This window comes from Anarhichas minor, unplaced genomic scaffold, assembly GCF_050575085.1.
Source record: "Anarhichas minor isolate MPS153535 unplaced genomic scaffold, ASM5057508v1 ptg000043l, whole genome shotgun sequence".
NCBI lineage: Eukaryota > Metazoa > Chordata > Actinopteri > Perciformes > Anarhichadidae > Anarhichas > Anarhichas minor.
The window spans coordinates 2,320,248-2,339,768 of record NW_027466489.1 but is presented as its reverse complement, the minus strand read 5'-3'; the positions used below and the strand labels follow the sequence as shown (position 1 = coordinate 2,339,768).

At 41.3% G+C, this 19,521-nt stretch overlaps 1 protein-coding gene across 1 annotated transcript in view; it reads left to right on the top strand.

The window, feature by feature from the left end:
- srgap3 (SLIT-ROBO Rho GTPase activating protein 3) overlaps positions 1-19,521 on the top strand; it is a 50,759-nt gene that overhangs the window by 14,696 nt on the left and 16,542 nt on the right. Inside the window, exons 3-6 of the mRNA XM_076110933.1 lie at positions 5,161-5,323; positions 9,799-9,861; positions 14,828-15,013; positions 17,285-17,413. Coding sequence (XP_075967048.1) covers positions 5,161-5,323; positions 9,799-9,861; positions 14,828-15,013; positions 17,285-17,413 — 541 coding nt within the window. The remainder of the gene's footprint in view (positions 1-5,160; positions 5,324-9,798; positions 9,862-14,827; positions 15,014-17,284; positions 17,414-19,521) is intronic.

Genomic DNA, 19,521 nt, shown 5'->3' with positions numbered 1-19,521 from the left:
TACAGTTATTTTAACAAACCTGGTTTGAAGTTTGGAGAAATGTGCCTCCCAATTCACTGTTCATGTGTAAATAAAAAGTCACTGTCGGCTAATCAAAGTACTTTTACTTGAGTAACATGTTTTGAACTTCTTGACCGTAGACATAGAATAAGATCATGTAGAAGTGTGTGGATAGGATGTACACTAACTGTATGTAGGAGAACAATGTGTGTGTGTGTGAAGTGGATGAGGATTTGACTGCATAATTGAGTCCAGATGTGTTAGAGGAGGTGTGCTTCACCCTTTGGACTGTACAGTTGACACCTTACACTGCCGAGATCATAGCAGGCTGCAGACAGCAGTGCAGTGACGTGACAAAAATATGAAACAGTTCAACAATGTGAGCTAAAGAGCCAAACTGAAGGGCACTGAGTGGCCTCCCACTTCAGTACAGTTATATTTTAGATAGTTGCTTTTGATTTTGTCTGAGTTATCTCTCACTCTGTATTTCATACCACATAGCAAATCTGAACTATATCCTTTTCCTGTGACTGTCATTCATTGCAGTAAAGGCTATGCTCTGTGAACTCTGTGTTGCACTGCTGATTTATACCTTTATCGTTTTAAGGGACATCCAAAACGGAGCAATACGATCTTGACCAGGACAGACTTCCATATGTGCTGGATCACAGCCTACAGTCTGCTGGCTGAACCCTCCCAGAGCAGATTCATTAGCAAGCTGAATGCCACAGTGATTTACAACTACTGCAGCTACAGCTGCACCGCAGCAACCCGACCAAGGATCATTTTGCTTTTCCACTTTACCTCATTTGCCTCAGTAAAAAAAGACACACTGAAGGGTTACTGAGATGCTCCATGCTGCAGTTGCTGTGCGAGATAGTGCACCACTTCCTTTCTCTTACTGGTCCACAGTTCCTGAGAGACAACAGCTAGCTTGATTATATGGAGCAGACATTTCAAGGTATATCATGGATGTGATTATAATTTACCACATCAAATTAGAGTGGATTGGTATCATCTGTCTCTACAGACATATTCAGACGTAGCACCATTAAAAAGGCAACTCATGCAATATTGATATGGAGAATAACCTGTTTGGAAGAGATAAGACAGGGCTTGTGCTGATGTCCAAATTGGTCCATGTGTGTGGGTGTGTGTGTGTGTGTTCATCTCTTTGTGTGTGTATCCAAGCGATTGGTTTGGCATGAACTGGGGGAGAAAATTGTTTGGTATCTTTACAGCGCCAGATCTCCGTGCAGTATATGTGAGTTATTTTAGTTTTGAAGCTGCTTTTGCTCATTTCCATGTGATGACTTTGTTCACTTCGTGGTCAGCGTGGCACAGCTTTGAAAATGTATCATTGGATATTCCAGCGTGTTTCTTCTAAGAGCGGTGTGAGGCTGCCTTTAGCATCAATACGTTTGTCTTCAAAAGAAATGAAACAAGTGTGATGCAATGCTTTAGTTATGATATTAATATGACGAATGATGTCTGCTGCATAGTATCGGGTGCTTTAATGGTGCTATGTGCACTGGCACCAAACTACAACTGTAAATGTAGTCCCATAACCATGGCTGCTCTCAGGAGCTTCGAGAGGCAAAGGGTAAAAGGTTAAACTGTTTCTCTTTAGGCCGGGTTTGTTTGAACACAGTAGTCCATTCCCTGATTGCGTCAGGTTGACAAGTCCAGCTGGTGGAAGACAGCATGTGCAACATCAAACGATTAGCTGGTTTGCAGTTTGTTTTTCAGATCTTGTCAAACCCTTCTCCTTGACTATTCACTGTACTGCACTCTGCTCTGGCCACCGTTTCTGTGCAGCTGTGCATTATTACATGTTGGCAGTGTGTCTGCTCACGAAAAAAAAGAAAAAAACGTGCTAAATGATGTGCAGATCAGCGCTGTAGCATATTGAAGCCCTGCTTGAAACCGGGGGCAAAATGAATTTCAATGGCAAAGCTGGCTGCATGTGCCCACGTTCCCCTTGTCTTTTGAAACTGTGTTTGGCTCCTTCTCCTTTTCTTTGGCTGTTTCATTGATAAGCAGCAGGCAGGCGGGGTGGAGGGGATTAAAGGCCTCAACATAGCCGAGTCCTGGTTTGATAAATACACACTTCCTTCTGGAAATCCTGGCTGAGACACATCATAGGCCCTGGGTGATGGTGGCATCCAGTGCAGCCATGACTAAAGCATATGCACCGTTCTATATAATGCTTACTTGTTTAGGGTATGCACATTATGGAGACAGCTTGCCATCAGTGTATCCTTAAATCAAAGGATTATTGCAATATTCTCCAACCATACACTCTTTCTCTGTTTCTACATTTTAAACTGTCTCTGGGTCTCATCTTCTTCACGCTCCTCCGTGCATTCACAGATTACACTGCATGTCTGGGTCTGCTTCATAGAGACAGTGAAGCAGTGCAGAACTTGTAAAAACCGTGGAGACAGCCAGGCAGTGCTGTACAGGATGAGACAGATGTAATAGGATGCCAGAAAGCTGCACTCGTCTCTCCTCCTCTTCCTTCTCACTTCTCTAGAGACTCTCAGAGCTCATTGTTTGCCTTCTGCATGTTAATGATATCCTGTGTATAAATACCGAGGGCATGGAGCCATCCAAAAGCAACCCTTTTGAAGGCTTCGAGATTAATTGACCCGCAGGCTCTTAACCGATACTCGGCCTTTTAGGGGAAATCAGCCAGGAGAAGTAGGTACAGAGTAGACATGAATGAGTTTTACTGCATGCTGAAGTCGATCCTTTGTGATGCATAAGCCTCTGTCTCAGAGCCGGTATAGAAAAGGTAGTGTCTGTTTCCCATAAAACAAGTCGAGGAGCTACATTTATTGCTGTGTTAAAATACTTCCAGAGATGCTGCTGGTGCACAGGCCTAAATATCAACCTTCTGCTCCGAATTCCTGTGAAATGAGGACAGCAACTGGGGAAAAAAAGATCTTGTGTCCTTTTTCTGTTTCTCTTTTCAAGACTTTAATCCGAAGCATTAAGAATATATACCTTGCCACTTTTAGACCAATTGATAATGACAAATTATTAAAACTAATAACATTCCCATCATTGTCAGCTGTACTTTGCGTTTACTGCCAATCAGGAAATGTTAGCATGCTAAAACGTTAAACTAAGATGGGGAACACGACACACATTATACCTGCCAAACCTCAGCATGTTAGCATTGTTATTGTGATTTGTTTAGCTCATGGCATGGCTATGCTTAACTGAAGTCCTAACACATCTCCAGAGGCATATCCTATCTAAAAGGAGTGACTTAAAGTTACTGTGATGACCTTTTAACTGGTTATGAAACTGTCTCAAATTAATACTGATGCCTCCATATGACCTACTTAGGTAAACATCAGCGAGAAGATTGGCTATTTCTACATAGTTTGTTTTCGGTGCCGTTGGGTCAGATTCCGCGCAAAATCAGATGAAATCATGCAGGTTCACCGGAGCTCCTTCAGCTCAGACTCCGGCAGCCACCAGCCCACTGCAGACAGACCCAGATCCGGCTTCTCTGCCGCCTCCGACCTGCAGTCGGAAGCTCCGATGGGAGGGGGAGAGCTCTGGAGAGCGGCTCCTACTCCGGCCAGGAGCTGAGCTTTGAACCTGAACCAAAACTGCGCAGGGCAGACCGTCACACCCGGCTGCAGTAAAATGAGAGGTTTTCTAAAGGGCTTCTGGTGCTCAGAAACACTACTGCTTTTGTCCACAGGGACTAGTATTACATTGGGGACTTCAAACACCTTTCACCATCGGAGGAGGGCCGAGGATTTACCTGAAGAGTGTTTGGATGGTAAGCTAAGGAGGATAGAAAGGGACTAAAATGGGCCTGGTTGTGCTTAGGGATGTGATGAAGCATCTCTGACCACTTTTGGGGATTAGCAGAGAGTCAAGGTGCTTATCCGTAAACCTCTCAACCACAAACCACAATTATACACCGAAGAGCTGCATCCCTTACAGGCAGATAAGTTAGTCAAGCAGAACTGGTACGAAATGAGGGATGGTGACTGAGACGATAGAAATAGGCCATCCCAGAGGAGTGAAGGAGAATATGCTCTACATCAGTGTTGTTAGTAAAACCTAAATCCTACCCATTTTTTGCATAGTCTGTCATCTGGGTTCATCTCACTTTTAAACAGTAAATGAATCATTTTATTATTACCTCTTGATTGCAAGACTGAATCGTGGCGTGAATTTATGGCTGGATTATCTCGGCTCTTTCAAATTACCATTGGGTTTTGGTAATAGCAAATTAATTGACTCGCTTTATGACATCTCAGGACACCATTCTCAATGTAACGTTAAAGAAGCGGGCCTTGTAATAAATGGATAGATTCAGTTTTCTACACATGCCATCCTGTTTTCTGCCCCTCACTGATGTCATGAGAACAATGTGCTGGTGTTTGTGCCCTGTCAGCCTGATGTAAGTGTGTTTAGCGGCTGAGTTAAGTAAAGGAATAATGGGGTAAGCACTCTGGAGTAGCTAGATATCAACTTCATTAGATGTGATTAGCATAATGGAAGCTCTCTGAAGGAGGGCTCTTTGATGTTGGTGCTGCTCATCTCTTTTTCTCTACTAGTGAAACCCTATCCCTGCTCTGGCTCTCTCCCTCCTTTGCTCTCATTTCCCCTTCTCTCTTTGTCTCCTCCTCCTCGAGGTGGATTGATTGATTAATACTCAGATAGGATCCAGACAAGGGTATGGGTTGGAGGGGATTGTTTGTGTGTGTGTGTGTGTGTTGGTGGTTCTATGTCTTTGCGCCTTGGTCTTTCTATTTGAGATCACCCGAGGCGGAGACAGTTTAAACTGATTATGCAGCAATCAGGGCCCATGACTCTGTGCATCATTATGGTCGCCAGCGTTATACATTTACAACAGTTGATGCCTAACACACTGTACTAAGATGGTAAACACGGTTAACATTACACTTGCTACACATCAGCATCCTAGTGTTGTCAAAGTTTCAAAGCACTGCTGTGCCTAAGTATAGCCTCACAGAGTGGCTGTTGACTCTTAGTCCTGTTTAAATGAGCTTTTTTGCTATTATGCTTCATAAAACTGAGAATTGAAAGCAAATGACGATTAAAATGCATCACCAGCTATTCATATTATGACATTCTAACAGCCCTGTATTTTTCTTGCTTTTTCAGGAAAGACCAGCACCTGCTGTCTTCAGTAAACAGCTGGTACCTGGTGCTGAACCAGACGAGGCGAGAGAGCCGTGACCATGCCACCATCAGCGACATCTACACCAACAATGTCATCGTCCGCTTGGCCCAGATCAGCGAAGACATCATCCGCCTGTTCAAGAAGGTCAGTGAAACTATCATCCTTCCCTCTTTGTTTACTGCTACTCTCTTATCACCAGCGTCTAGCGCACAAACTGTCAGAGTTAGAAGGACAAAACAAATACCAAGCAATGTGCTTGAAGCTTTCATCTGCTGAACTTTGTTATGCCTTGGTGTTGCTATAAAGTTGAACTTGCAAGGCTCAAGTTGCAGCAGCTAAAGTGAAAGCTACCTCTCTACTTTTTGGCTTTATTTTTGGCCTCAGCATATTCAGTGATGTTAGCTTAAAGAAATGTAGTACCCCTCGCCCCTACAAGTGTGAGCAACATCTGGCTCACTGTCAGCACCTAGCAGAGACGACTGAGGTCTTATCCAAACATCAGAACCCTGTTTTCACCTTGCAGGCCTTCCTGTAGGTGAGCTGCAATCTGCTTAATCGGCTCCATTCAGATATTACTCTGTTTGTGTGTATGTGTTTGTACATGTGCAGCTGTGTGTATGTATATACTTGTGTGGATGCAAGCCAGGCCAGTGTTTGTCAGAAACTGTGCCAGAGCTGAAAAGAGAGAAGCGCTCCGACCTTTTTAAGTCAGTAGCCCTCAGGTAGTTGATTCTATATTTGAAAGTATGAATGGATGGCTCCCATGCTGCTTGCCCGGCAGACATATTGGGAGGCAATAAATAATGCATCAAAATGTCATGGAACTCGTGACACATGCACATGAACGAGCTTCGGATGATTGACTGTTGGACATGACGAGGTGATCAAGGACAGAGATTCCAGCTGTCGACAAAAACTTGATCAAGGTGTCGTTTAGCATATAAATGACAAACAAAACTGTGACTTATAGTGGGAATGTTTCATATTAATGACATATTGTAATTATGAAGTTATGGTCAGTATGTTATGATGCCTTACATGTGTAGATGGTGTATGGTATTCTGTTCTTCTGTCTCAAATAATGCAGGTATAGTAGTTAGGAGTGTTAGATTTGAATGTGCAGAAGGCACTGTTTCTGTTTAAATTAATTACAAAGAGAATATATTAATACATAGATGGCTGTAGGGAATGGTTGTGGCTCAGTGGATTGAGTGGGCTGTCCTTTAGGCACATGGTTGGTGGTTCAATCCCCGGTTCCTGCTGGCTACATGTGAAAGTGTCCTTGAGTGAGACATTGAACCCCAAGTTGCTCCCTGGGCACTTTGCCGTAGCTTCCCCGGTTCGTAAATGCAGAGGTCAAATTTCATGTACGTATGTGACGATTGTAATAAAGTCTACATTTTTAAACTACAGCAGGTACAACATTGCTACTTCTTTCCTGCTATGAAGGGAATCTGTTAAGAATGAATACTAACAGGTTTCTTTAAAGACTGTTACATTACGACCCGCCACATCTCTTACAGTGTGTTGCATCACAGTGGATCACTCGCTGGTTGAATCCTCCCTCCGCCTCTGCAGTACATGCTGCAGTCTGTCTCACTTCAGAGCCACTGATGCATACAGATGCCATTCACCAGCTGCTGGAGGCCTCTGTGGATATTTCCCATTTATCACGTTCAGTCCAGTTCTTGTTTGAGCAGGGCGTACTGCCTGCACACCAGATACAAAGTAAAAACAACAAATCCCACCTTATTTCCTGAGGTTATTCCGTTTTTTCCTCTTTGATGAATAGTTTTGTTTCTGACTCACCACAGTAGCAAGTTCTTTTAAGCACAGTTATCCAATTAGGGCATGGACAAACATGTTAACTTGGGGATTGGTGTGGTTTGTGTGTGTGTGTGTGTGTGTGTGTGTGTGTGTGTGTCAGGGAATTGCATTAATACTCGCCTTGTCCCTAACTGTATTGCTGCAGTGAGGTTTTCTTTGAACATTCATTGTTACTCTTAATGAATCATATGTGAAATGCCAATTATGCATCTTGCTGAGTCATTATGATGTACCAGCATTAATGAGTCAGCTTCTAAGAAAGATGGCAGAACGTTTTGTACTCGTTGAAACATTTTTGCCGTATTTAAAAGCACATGACTATCAGCTATAGTTAGCTGCATACCAACAGCCCACCTATCTAGCATAATTAGCTGTATGCTTCAATCTCCATCTGACAAGAACTGTCATTGTTTCAACAGATGTTCTCTTTCCCGTCCATACACCTGTAAAGATGCTTAAGATCTTTGTTTTGCTAAATGCAGTGCATTTCACATTACCAAATCTCACTCATTACAGCAACCAGGCTTCGTGAAGGATTGTAGTTTGAAGCCTCTAAATGTATTGCAATTACTTGCTTAGCATTAAAAGTCAAAAGTTTAAGGGGTGGACTTTGGTTGTTACGTGGCTTGTCTTTAATAGGGCTCTGCATCTTGACTCATAGTGCAGTGTGGCCAAAGGCAAGGGGGACAGGAAACTGCGTGGGTGGAGTTATAAAGTCAACATAAATTGCGGTAACTAGCATGGTTAGCATGTTAACAGCGGTCCAGAAATGTGTTAATAATAGGACTATAGCGATTTTCAACATTTTACTGTCAGTTAAATCTGTTACTGTCCTTGCACTCACTACAACCATCAGCATCCGTTCTTCTCTGCTGCTTGTATTATTCTGTAGTGCAACAACCTAAACTATAAACAGTGTACTCTCTTACTGTAGCTGGTGACACCTTCAGGCAGGCAGAAGAAAACAAAAGCCAATTATTTTACTGCAGTGACGACCCACTGACAGGCACATATGGTAGATATTTTAGACATCACACTTAACATTGCTTGCAGGAATAAGGTTAAAAAATCCGCATAACTTTCCTTTATGTTTCTCAACATTGTAATCTCAAGTGAAAAGATTTTGCGCTGCACTTTATGTAGAAGGAGCTATACATTACATTTTGAACATTAAGAAAGCAGCAAAGAACTATTTGCATGTGTGATGGCGCCCCATCCTCCAACTCTTCCACATTTCTTTCCTTTCTGTTTGATCTAGTGGTATCCCAAACATTCAATCGAAACCATCAAACTTACCTAAAGCCTATTTTACTTGATGTTTTATGTAGCTAGGGATAGCAGGATAGCTAGCAAGCTAATCATTATGTTACACAGATTTCGGTCCCCCGGCAGAGAGAAGAAATCCTAAAAAGAAATAGATAAAAGAAAACCTACAGTAAATATCCACTCTATCAAACTTACCAAAGCAAACTGATGCAGAGACCCTAAAGTTGTGATATAAAACTGTGAGTTTCATGATCCCACCACGACATGGTAACATTAAAGGCATATTAAATGACAAATATGAATGTAATAGAAGACTAATTATAGTCACATTGTGGAGAGTAGCCCAACCAGCATGCTATTTGTGATTGTTATTGACGACGTTGGTTTTTCTATCAACCGTCCTCCACCACAACTTCCCCGCTCTGTGAAGTTAGAGTTAGAGGTGTTTGTTCTGTTTTTTAGAAGGTGTCATGTCATCACACTTTAACATCCTGGTGCTGTTGCATTCTATCACCTTTTTTTGTCTTCAAATAAAGTCGTTTTCTCCCACACAAACACACAACATTATTAGATTAACTGTCATTTATTTCTCCAGCCCAGGTGTGTCACATGTTTTTGATCACAAGGCATGCTGTGTTTGCGACATGACTGTGAAAACGTACAGCTGCATGTGTGTTAAAAGCTATGAGAATAAATAACTGTGTCTTCATGAGGTGTTCACTGAATCCCTGACAGTTTCTTCCAAACAAAACATATTAAATTGGTGGCAGAAAGAGATCATAGCTCAAGCAAAAATCTTCACCACTAATAATCACAGGACATTAAACGTGCATGTGGCATTCCTCGTCTTGGCTGTTGAACACCAAGTAGAGTGGAACAGTAAGTAAGTGTGTCAAGTAAATTTGTACATTAGAGGTACTAATACATTTAAAGCACAAGAACACTGTGATTGTTTGTACACTGTACAATAGATTTGTGAGCAGTGTCCTCCATATTTTCATTAATTTCCTCATCCGACTGGAAGAAAGAGCTGGTGGGATGGAGGAAGTGGGAAAATGGTTTTAGTTTTAAATTTTAGATAATATAATTTTAATTGAATTAATCATACTTAATAGAAAATGTATGACAAATTAAAACAACTATTCTCAGTCAGGGCATCTGGTGTTGTAATACTCATAACACGCCAGAAATCCAGATTGTTGGAAGGAGAAAGGCCTAAATTGACGGGGTTTACCTTTCGATGGGCATTGAAGTGTCATTTCAGAGGAATCGTTTCACAAACTCAAGTGTTGCACAAGTGGAAATTCTGACCTGACTCCCTGAAAAAATCAGGAGTCATTAGGATTCATCCTCTGATGTCCTTGAATATGTCCCAAATTCAGTGGCAATCCATTCAGTAGCTGTAGAGATATTCACTATGACTCACCAAAGTCATTGTGTCAGCATAACCGACCAACAGGTCACAGCTGAAGGCTCCAACATTATTTGTTGTCTCACCCCTGCTATTTTTGCTCGCTGTGTTTCAGAGCAAGGACATTGGGATCCAGATGCACGAGGAGCTGGTGAAGGTGACGAATGAACTCTACACTGTAAGTAATACACAGTGTCTGCTACTGATCGATGCCTCGCACCTTATCGCATCTCCGAGCTCATCCACTTCTTTTTCCTCTCTCTGGCCTTCTGACATTTTATTTCATGTTCTCTCTTTTTTAATTATCTTTTATTACCTTGCTTTCTTCTTTGTACATTTTGAACTACGTGTGCTTTCCCGCACAGAGTATAAAAGATCCAAACGTTTCCTCGTCACCATTCCACGTCATGTCCGTACGACAGTCCTGGCAGAACCTAAAACCGAGGCTTAACACGACTGCCGTCAGCCCACCTATGCATAATATACACTCAGTTGCCATTTTTGACAGATACAGCTTGCTAAAACTAATGCAGTCAAATGCACAAAATATTAAAGTATTAAAGGCAGTATGTCTTCCATACCACATTTTGTTAGATGTATTTAAATGGGGTGTCAGCACACAGACTGTGTTGTTACAACACTGTCGGATAACACAAGTTAAGTAAGTTAACTTGAGTTAACTAAGAGTTTTTGTCTTCACCATTTCTTCGACCACTTTTGTATTCAATTTATTCTTTGATAATTGGTTAGAACTAAGAAACTGAATTGTTAATAAGGGGATTTCCTGCAGAAAACCCTGCAGATAGATGAACGTATGTCAGGGATTAGGACATACTGTACTGGTGCGGCACTGAGCACTCTGGTGAGTTCTTATTGAGGGAGGCATAGTGCCCAAAACCTGGACGAGCTCCAGGCAACTTCAGCAGTCTTCTGCCCCCTGCGGTGAAACTGAAGAGATGGCAGAGCTGCCTTGTATAGTATGACTTATTTATTTGTGCAATGTGATGAAAGTCAAACTATCAAAGGGCAGTGCTGGCAACTCTCCCTGATCTTGCCATCTGTACATTTGGATGCTGCAAAAGATCCCCGTTATGGAGACTCCCGTTATGGAGAGCAAGTGATAATCAAAAGTGCGTGCATGTTCATGACATTCATTTGCATCTTGAAAGGGCTCTGTAATTGGCAAATACTTTTAAAGACTGGCCATAGTTGCTATACTCCACACTTTATGTCTTTATGTTGATAAATTAAAATGCAATTATTGGTACAAAAGGTTGTACCTGTCAGCTATTGCCAGATTGGTTCACTGTGTATTTCAGGTTCATTGAAACACATGGAAACATATGATTATTTATATCTTCATACTTTTTGGACAATGCTGCATGATAAAACTCAGATGGTTCCTCTTCTCATTTTCTACTTGGCCTCAGCTGCAGTCCGGCAGAAAATTTGAAATCCAAATGTTGACGTATTTCCTCGTTCTTTCTGAACATGAGGATTGTAGGAGTTGTGTGAACATTCTCAGCGAAGGTTAATACATTGATTATTGTTGCAATAACACCAATATCTCTTCCTATGAAATTAAAGATTTCATGTTAGACATTAAACACATACCTTTCCCTACTAATTCATTGTTTTCTCACTAACTATCCATTGCACCGTGACCATATTTGAAGGGGGTTCCCTGTTTTGGTATTTCTTCTTGACTCCTTCCTTTTTTTGGAGACGGCTGAGCTAGCGGCTAGCAGCTAATGGTTCTAACAGCACAAACAGTGCTGACAGAGCTAACGGTATTTACCTTTGAGGTAAATGTAGGGTGGGCGTAATGCTTCCACCACAATGCTGTGGGTTTGAGGTTTGACAATACACATGCAGGCATAGAAGTTATTTCACAAATGACCCTCAGGCAGCTGTAATGTTGTCTGTTGGAGGAAAATAAAAAAAACATTTTTCATGACTGCACCCTTGTTAGTATTCGACTGTACAGAAATAGCTAAATCAATAGCGTGGCCACATGGTGATGGCCTTGTGGTGTTTTGAAACAGTTTTCTCTGGCTGCCAACAAAACAAATTTTGCTGAAATAAAAAAAAATTCCATTTGGATCCCTGGCTGATCGGTGAGTGGTAAGACTGTGGGCTGTAGCTATTGTTCAAATATTACGCTGCAGCATGAGTATTACTGAGAGAAGAACCTGTTGTCGTTCTGGTGGCTTGTCATCTATACCAAACCTGAAATGAGAAATAGGAGCAGAAGCCAGGATGTACAAGGAGCCAGTCACTTCCTGCTCTCGGCAACATGTCTTTGTGAAATTCAGTTTTGTTAGCTTTTACCCGTTTTAATTTCCTGCTGCACTGACTTAATATCCCCACTGAGATCAATAAAGCTTATCTTATCTGTCTGATCTACCACCTTGTGTCTGATGTCTGCTCTTCAGTCTCATACACGGTTATTCTTTTGTTATTAACATCGACCATATCTCCTGCAGACCTGGGTGCTGGTTCCATTCATTTACACATTTGTAGTTCAGTCATTGTTTTCTCAACAGTATTTAACAACATCTACTCACTGCTTGTTAGTGCTGAAAAAAATAAATGTCAAAATATCATAGCTGCTGTATAATTATTGGGAAAGATCAGACCAAAAATCTTCTTTATTTTGCGCATGATTCATTTATGTGTATGTATGTATGTATATTTATTTATATGTATGTATAAGACCCTTTTGAAAGAGATTTGTTGCATCTCACTTGCCCTTTTCTGCAAACGGTAACCTTCATTTTTTGGTTTGACTTTGTGACACTTTTCATAATTTTTCCATGATATGGTTAAGAGCCTGTTTTCACTCTTCACAGTAGATGTTTCAGAGTGGTCAGAGAGGTGAATATTTTAACGGGAGATAAAGAGGGAAAGAAAGAAACAAAGGTCCTCAGTCAGAGTAGAACCAGGGGTGTTGTGGTTAGTCAGGGGCTTAAATGCCAAGAATAATTAGATGTACGTTGAAAAGCAGTATCTACTTCTCATTCATGGAAACTCCAGCCATTATCTTACTGTTGGGTTTGTTTCACCAGCGCAGAGATTGCAGGATTTAAATGGCCCATGGCTGTCGTCAGATGACTCAACTAAACACACACCTCCTGTAGACGCAGCTGAAGCTCAGTCTTTCTGCAAATTAGTTTTTATATTTAGCTGCAGGTCCTGTAGTCAGATGGTTCAAAGTTGGCTCATTGAAATGTAGCACGTTTTCAGAGGAATTTGAAAGGAAACGGGTTGACCGCCTGGGGAGAAACAGTGTTAGCCTAGTTTCTCTCTTCGTGGAGTAGCAACATCGAAGTCGAGCTTTGTCTCTGAGAATAGACTAGTGACTTTTATTCTATCTATTTATTTCACTTTCAGGTGTTTTCCCTGCAGCTTTTTGTCACTCTGTTGTTGTAGTTTTTTATAAGAGTTCCTTCACTGCCTGGAGAGGAGTACTATTTACTCACAGAGCACATACAAGGGAATAAATAGAGCCACTTCAAGTTGCATCACTGGTAAATATTACTACCACAGGGTTGGAGGTCATTGGATGATTATAGTGTGACCCAATGTCAAACATGTGATTTGATGAGTAGCTCTTGTAGAGATAAAAGGAACCCCACTGCTTTAGTTCAGCACCATGAGCATTACTTACTCGATCCCAGGAATCAAAGAAATGACTGTTTATGTTGACGGTCTAACATCCTGAGGTGTTCATAGCTAATTCTATGTGCTCGAGACGTTTGAAGACGCTGCTCACATCTGGACCTTCCTTTACGAGGCTTAAGAACGGGCTTCCAAGAGGACAGACTCTCCCAACGAGCATCTGGGATGAGTTAAAGACGTAGGATGCTTCTGTCTTGTCTAACGAGGCTTTTCTGTCACTACAGTCTTGTCATCGCCATGTTGGTGTGGGGGGTCTGAGTGTCAAAAGTTTGAGTGTCTAAGTAGAGATCAAAGTGAAGAGGTAAATGCAGAGAACAATGTTGTCACTGCTGCTCAAAAGAGCTGAAAATGAACAAGTGCTGGGTGATGAAGAGTTACTGTAGAAGTGATGAGGCTGGGAAAGCCCCAGTTATTGGGGGTGAGGGAGTGAGTTGAAGATTTGACAGCCAAGGCTAAACCACACACAACCCTGGGCCCCTGGATTCACTTGAAATATTCCACATGTAGTGACATCTTTGTTACAACTGCATTGACTCCTAAATTGATCTTCCGGGCCACCATGAAAAAGCTCAAATCAAACCAAATTTTGGAAGGAAAAGACACGGACGGCCTTCAAAACTCTGATCTTTCCTTTTTATCTCTGCAATGTTGGTTGCATCTTGGAGGGAATATGGCATTATCAAGACAACAGTAATGCTGTTGTAAGTCAGTGTACAGGTGTTGATTGTGGTGTGTGAAGAGCGTATAAGCACAAGCAAAAAAGAGTCTTTCTGGTTTGGCCTACAAAGAAGCTTGTTAAACCATTTATATCACTTCTCAGTCGACCCACCTTAAAGTTTCTGTGTGTTGTGGTATCCATGACAATTTGCAAACTGAATCAGGGCTTGTTTACATGTCCGTTTACAATTCCCAGCAGTGGCTGCTACTACATATTTATGGCTGGCTAACTAAAAATACTAAGGATGCCATCAACTTCTACTCACTATGTATTATTGTATATAGGACTTTAACAATTATTTTCCTATTCAATTAATATAGTGATCTTTTTTTTCCGATTCATTGGTTAGCCTATAAAATGTAAAAATCTGACAGAATAGCAGCAAATCCTCACATTTGAGGAGCAGGAACCATGGAATATTTGGCATTTTTTAAGCAATTAATCAATTATCAAAATAGTTGCCAATTAATTTTCTGTTCATCGACTAAATTAATAATCACCGTATCGCTGCAGCTCTAGTTTTGTATAAAGCATTGATATAACACCTATTTGCTCCTCTCAGTCTGTGGGCTACTGTACTTACTATCCTCTGATTTGTCACTTTTTCATAGTTTGACAGCATCTGCCAAGCATCTTTAAATCTTGTCATTCCAGATTATAATAACCTATATTGGTAAAATGTGATGATGATAATAAGCATCAATAATGGTCAATGTTTGGAATACCTGTCATGCTCCTGCTGCAGGTGATGAAAACATACCACATGTACCACACTGAGAGCATCAGTGCAGAGAGCAAGTTGAAGGATGCTGAGAAGCAGGAGGAGAAGCAGTTCAGCAAGTCCGGAGATCTCAACGTCAACCTCCTGCGCCACGAGGACCGCCAACCAAGACGCAGCTTCGTCAGGAAAATTGAGAAGATGAAAGAGAAGGTGTGTATGAAGGATGGATAGTGTTGTGTATGTTTACTTATATGGAGCCATTCAGCTTCAAATCCCGAACCATCAGTTGGGTTTTTAGGCCAGCTTAGACATTAAGAGCTGCTATTATCAGTATTTGTGTAAGAGCAATGCATGTAATTGCTATGATCAATGTTAAAGGGGTCGCTCATAGGGGAACCCACAAAGAATTAACACTGAAACCTGCAGTTCCTTTTCAGCTCATCTGAGCTTTGTAGCTTCTTTGAGCTTATTGTTTTGGTTTTGAGCTTCCAACTCTGTTTTTTATGTTTTGGTTAACTCTAACCAATGTCATAACGTCATTTCTGGTCACAGCAGGCAGCTGTATTGCTCAACCCACTGTGTACGTACACTTAGACAAAGTTAGCGACCATCTGCTGAACACAGTGGCACATTACGTATTTCCCTCAGGAGTTAGTAAAGACCAAGAACAGAGCGAATAGCAGAGTGAATATTTGACTTATCTGTCAGGTGGTCAGAAATTTGATCTGTCTGATCATGTCTGTGGGAACCAAAGACGCTGAAGTGTAAATAATGAACGTGTAATATTCACAGTTATTGCAGGGACTCATTCAGCTTCTCCTCAAAGCTGAATGAGTCATTTTGAAGTAACTGGAGGACCAGCTCTATTTGTTGGGTTCACATGGAGAGAGTGAGAGAGGGATAGACCAGCAGACAAGCAGCAATATAATGTCAGAAAGTCTCAGGAGAATACTGTAGGTCTGCAGCCAGATACTCACTGAGCAAACAGCAGTACTCCCTGCCAACAACCCGACTCACTTTCCATCTTATGCAGATTTCTTCTTTGTACAAAGTCTTCTCTGCCAGCAGTCTAGGGTTGGTGGTCTCTGGAGCACCATGTACTTCAGAAGCACCCATGCATTTTTTATTCTGGATCTTCTTCTGGAATTTCTTCTCTCAAATGAAACTCCCATTATCTCTCAAGTGTGAGAAATCAAAAGGCTGTCAGAATGACAGCCTCCTCAGGCTGGTATCCTCAGAGGTGCTGCTTTTCTTGGGAACTGAACACTATTTATAACACAGCATGCCGATGAGTTCTCCCTCTGCTTCTTGTTTCTAAGCTTTTGTCTCATTACTCTGCCTGCTAACAGGTTAGAGGAAGAAGAGGAAGACACAAAAATGAATCTCCTTTCCTCTAAGCCACTGCAGAAATTTGGCATTATAATGGCTTTGTGAAATTGGGAGTGAAATGTTCATGTATAGTGAAATTTACAAACTATTCAAATAATGGGCAAAATGTCTCTGCTTTAGAACTATGATGCTTTTGTATTGTATTTGTATTGTATTTTGTATTTCTGAGTCATTGAGTTGGTAGAGTGAAACTACTTCACAAGCACAAGCTTGCAAAATCAATGTGTTTTCATTTTTCAGCACAAATGTCACTTGATGGAAAATGTTATTTTATCTATATTCTTTAGATTCTAGTAGAATTGCATGTATTGATCTGAATTCACACGGGAGATAAAGGCCCACAGATTGCCGACCATCAAGTTAAAGTCTGTTTAAATACTTTAAATGTTCTATTTGAAGGAATCATTTTCCATTTTGGGAAATACACACTTTCTTGCTGGGAGTTAGATGAGAAAAATGATACCCTTTTCATGTCTGTATAGTTAATATGTAGCTGAAACCAGCAGCCAGTTAGTTTAGCTTAGCATTAAGACTGGAAACAGGGGGAAATGAGCCTGGCTCTGTCCAAAGGTATCAAAATCTGCTTACTTGTTGTTTTACACTTGACACTTTTTCTTTTTTGTACAGATTAAAAAAATATGAGTAAAGTGAATTTTCCAGATGCTAGTAGTTGGATTTTGTTACCTTTTGGTTTCCAGTGTTTATGCTAAGCTAAGCTAACCCCGCTGCTGGCCCCGGCTTTGTATTTACTATACAGACTCAATCTTCTCATCTAAATTTCTGCCTGAAAGTGAATAAGCATGGACACCAAAATGTCAGAATGTTCCTGTGATGCTACATATCAATAACCTCTGCTACTTAAGTGTTTAGAGACAGAATCATGACTAAAGCCTGGCCGTGTCACTTAACACATTACTATCTAGAAGCAGCTTCTCTACAGCCTGAATCTCCAGACTTACCTGCCGTCTCTGTCCCAAGGCTGGTCCCAAAGCTGCCACTGCCTGAGCGCACACTCAAACCCTCCCTACTGCTTCATTTCCCTGCACTGATGTTTTTTGTCCTCATCTACTCTGTCTCTTCTCTCCTCCCCAGAGGCAAGCCAAGTACTCAGAGAATAAGCTGAAATGCACAAAAGCCCGGAATGACTATTTGTTGAACCTGGCAGCAACAAATGCAGTTGTGGCAAAGTATTACATCCATGACGTCTCTGATATGATTGATGTAAGTATCCACTAGGCACATGTGTTTGTTTATATCGCTCAGCTGGGATTTCTGATGTTGATTTAACTCTGCAGCACTGTCGCTTTTCTCACCATCTGTTCCGGAGTTTCATTCACTCTCAGCCTGTTAGCTGTTTGTTTTCAAGCTGCTCTGTTGACCCCAATGAATGTATTTGCCATCGTTTTTGTCATTATTAACCTCTGCACAGCAAACTTAACACTGATATGCTGGTAACTGATTGCTGTTGACATGAGTATTAGTTCAGCGTTCTGCAGTATTACGCAGCCACAGAAGGATACTTTTGACTGATTTTCTCAAGGAACTCCATCGGTGTTGACTCCTCTGTCTCGTCCTCATTCATTTGTTTTAATTGATGCTGCTTTTGGGACCTTTGCTGGGACGAACACAGCATGTACTTGTGATTGTCTGCCTCAAACTGTCACCAAGTAAAAGACATGACGCCAGCCAGACCGACTCTCTCGCTGCTGTTTCTGTCCTTATGTGGTCTCTCCTTTAATTGGTCAGAGTAGAGGAAGCAGCCTTTCTAACTCCGACACTATAATATTCCCTTCATTATAACTGACAATAATATCCCCATTTTGTACAGTATGTGCACCAAACCTACATCAACCACTTTGATATGAAGTCACTTTTATTGAAATTATGAACCAGTAGCACTGCTGGAAAGTCTGATTGCCACGGTTTAAAATGACTGACTTTGTTCATCAAACCACTAATGGTTGGAAGATGATCAAAGTCAGCTGGTGAGCAGCGGCTGTGTTTATGCAGGCATGAATGCAGTTAATGTGGTTGGCACTGGGCTCTAAGCCACGGGTGACCTGCTACCAGTCACCCTGCAGACAAACAGAGAAACATTGAGATGAGGAAGCCTTTATTGACATCTTAGACAAAATATTTCAAAATATTCTGTATCTACAACTTTCAGATGTGAACACTTCAGGAAGGTGTGACTTTGAGACTGAGAGTTTTTTCATCCAGTTCCACTATTATGTGATACACACACACACACACACACACGCACACACACACACACACACACACACAGCCTTTATAACAATAATCAAAACACATTATGAAGCATTTTAGAAGATATAATATGATATTATATAGAGTTCAAGTGACAAATGGTAGTGAATGTGGGCTTTGTGGCTGTTAAAAACCTTAATATTAAGATTTCTATCTATGATGTTAACCTGTCAGCCCTTCAATGTGCCTGTTTTCTCCTCTGTGTTAATGGCCCGGTTGTCACATTTTTGCTGGAGGCCTGACCACCATACGGCCCGACATTAGTCACAGCGATAGTACATTTTCCAGGTCAGGCGTGATAAGATATGATTTCAGTGAGATTTCTATAATATAACAAACCATTACATTATTTTACACAATTGCAGTTGAAATAGCATGAAGAGTATGTATCTGCTATGTGCAGTGTGATGGTGAGATGTTGGTGGTAGCTTGACATAATAATAACCCGATTCGTGCCTATCCCTGCCTCTTTCATGGACCCAGTGTCTTGGAACTGAAATGTCCATGTCATCCCAAATCCTGCTGAGCTGCAGGGTATGGGATTGTGAGCTTGACTGGTTTGGCTGCCACAAGCGGGGCAGGGGAGGAAGAAGGGTCCGTTTGTCAACTCGGAGTAACTGTACACCACACATCAAACCAGATGCTCACGCTGCAAGAAGTCAGCTTTGTCAGTTAGCATCACTGGCTTTAAACTGTTGAAGAGTAATTCTGAACAACATGTTGAGTTGATTCTACGCTGCCTAGAAATAATGAATGCTGTGATTAGTGAGGTTGGTCAGTGGTGTCCGCATGATTAAGTATTAAAATGTAATCCTTACAGCAGCAAATAGTAAGCTGTAGCATACAGTACAAAAGACAAAAAAACAATAATTCAGTACATGGTGGTTAATGCATACATTAGATACATCTATTGTGGTGATTACATGCGACCAAATTAAAATATAAGCATTTTAAAGTGATTGTGTGAGGTATTGTTGCTGTGGGTAAAAACTTGAGTAGACTTTAATCAGACGAGTGAAATGCAGCCTATGTAAACATAAACATATTGAAAATTAAACGAG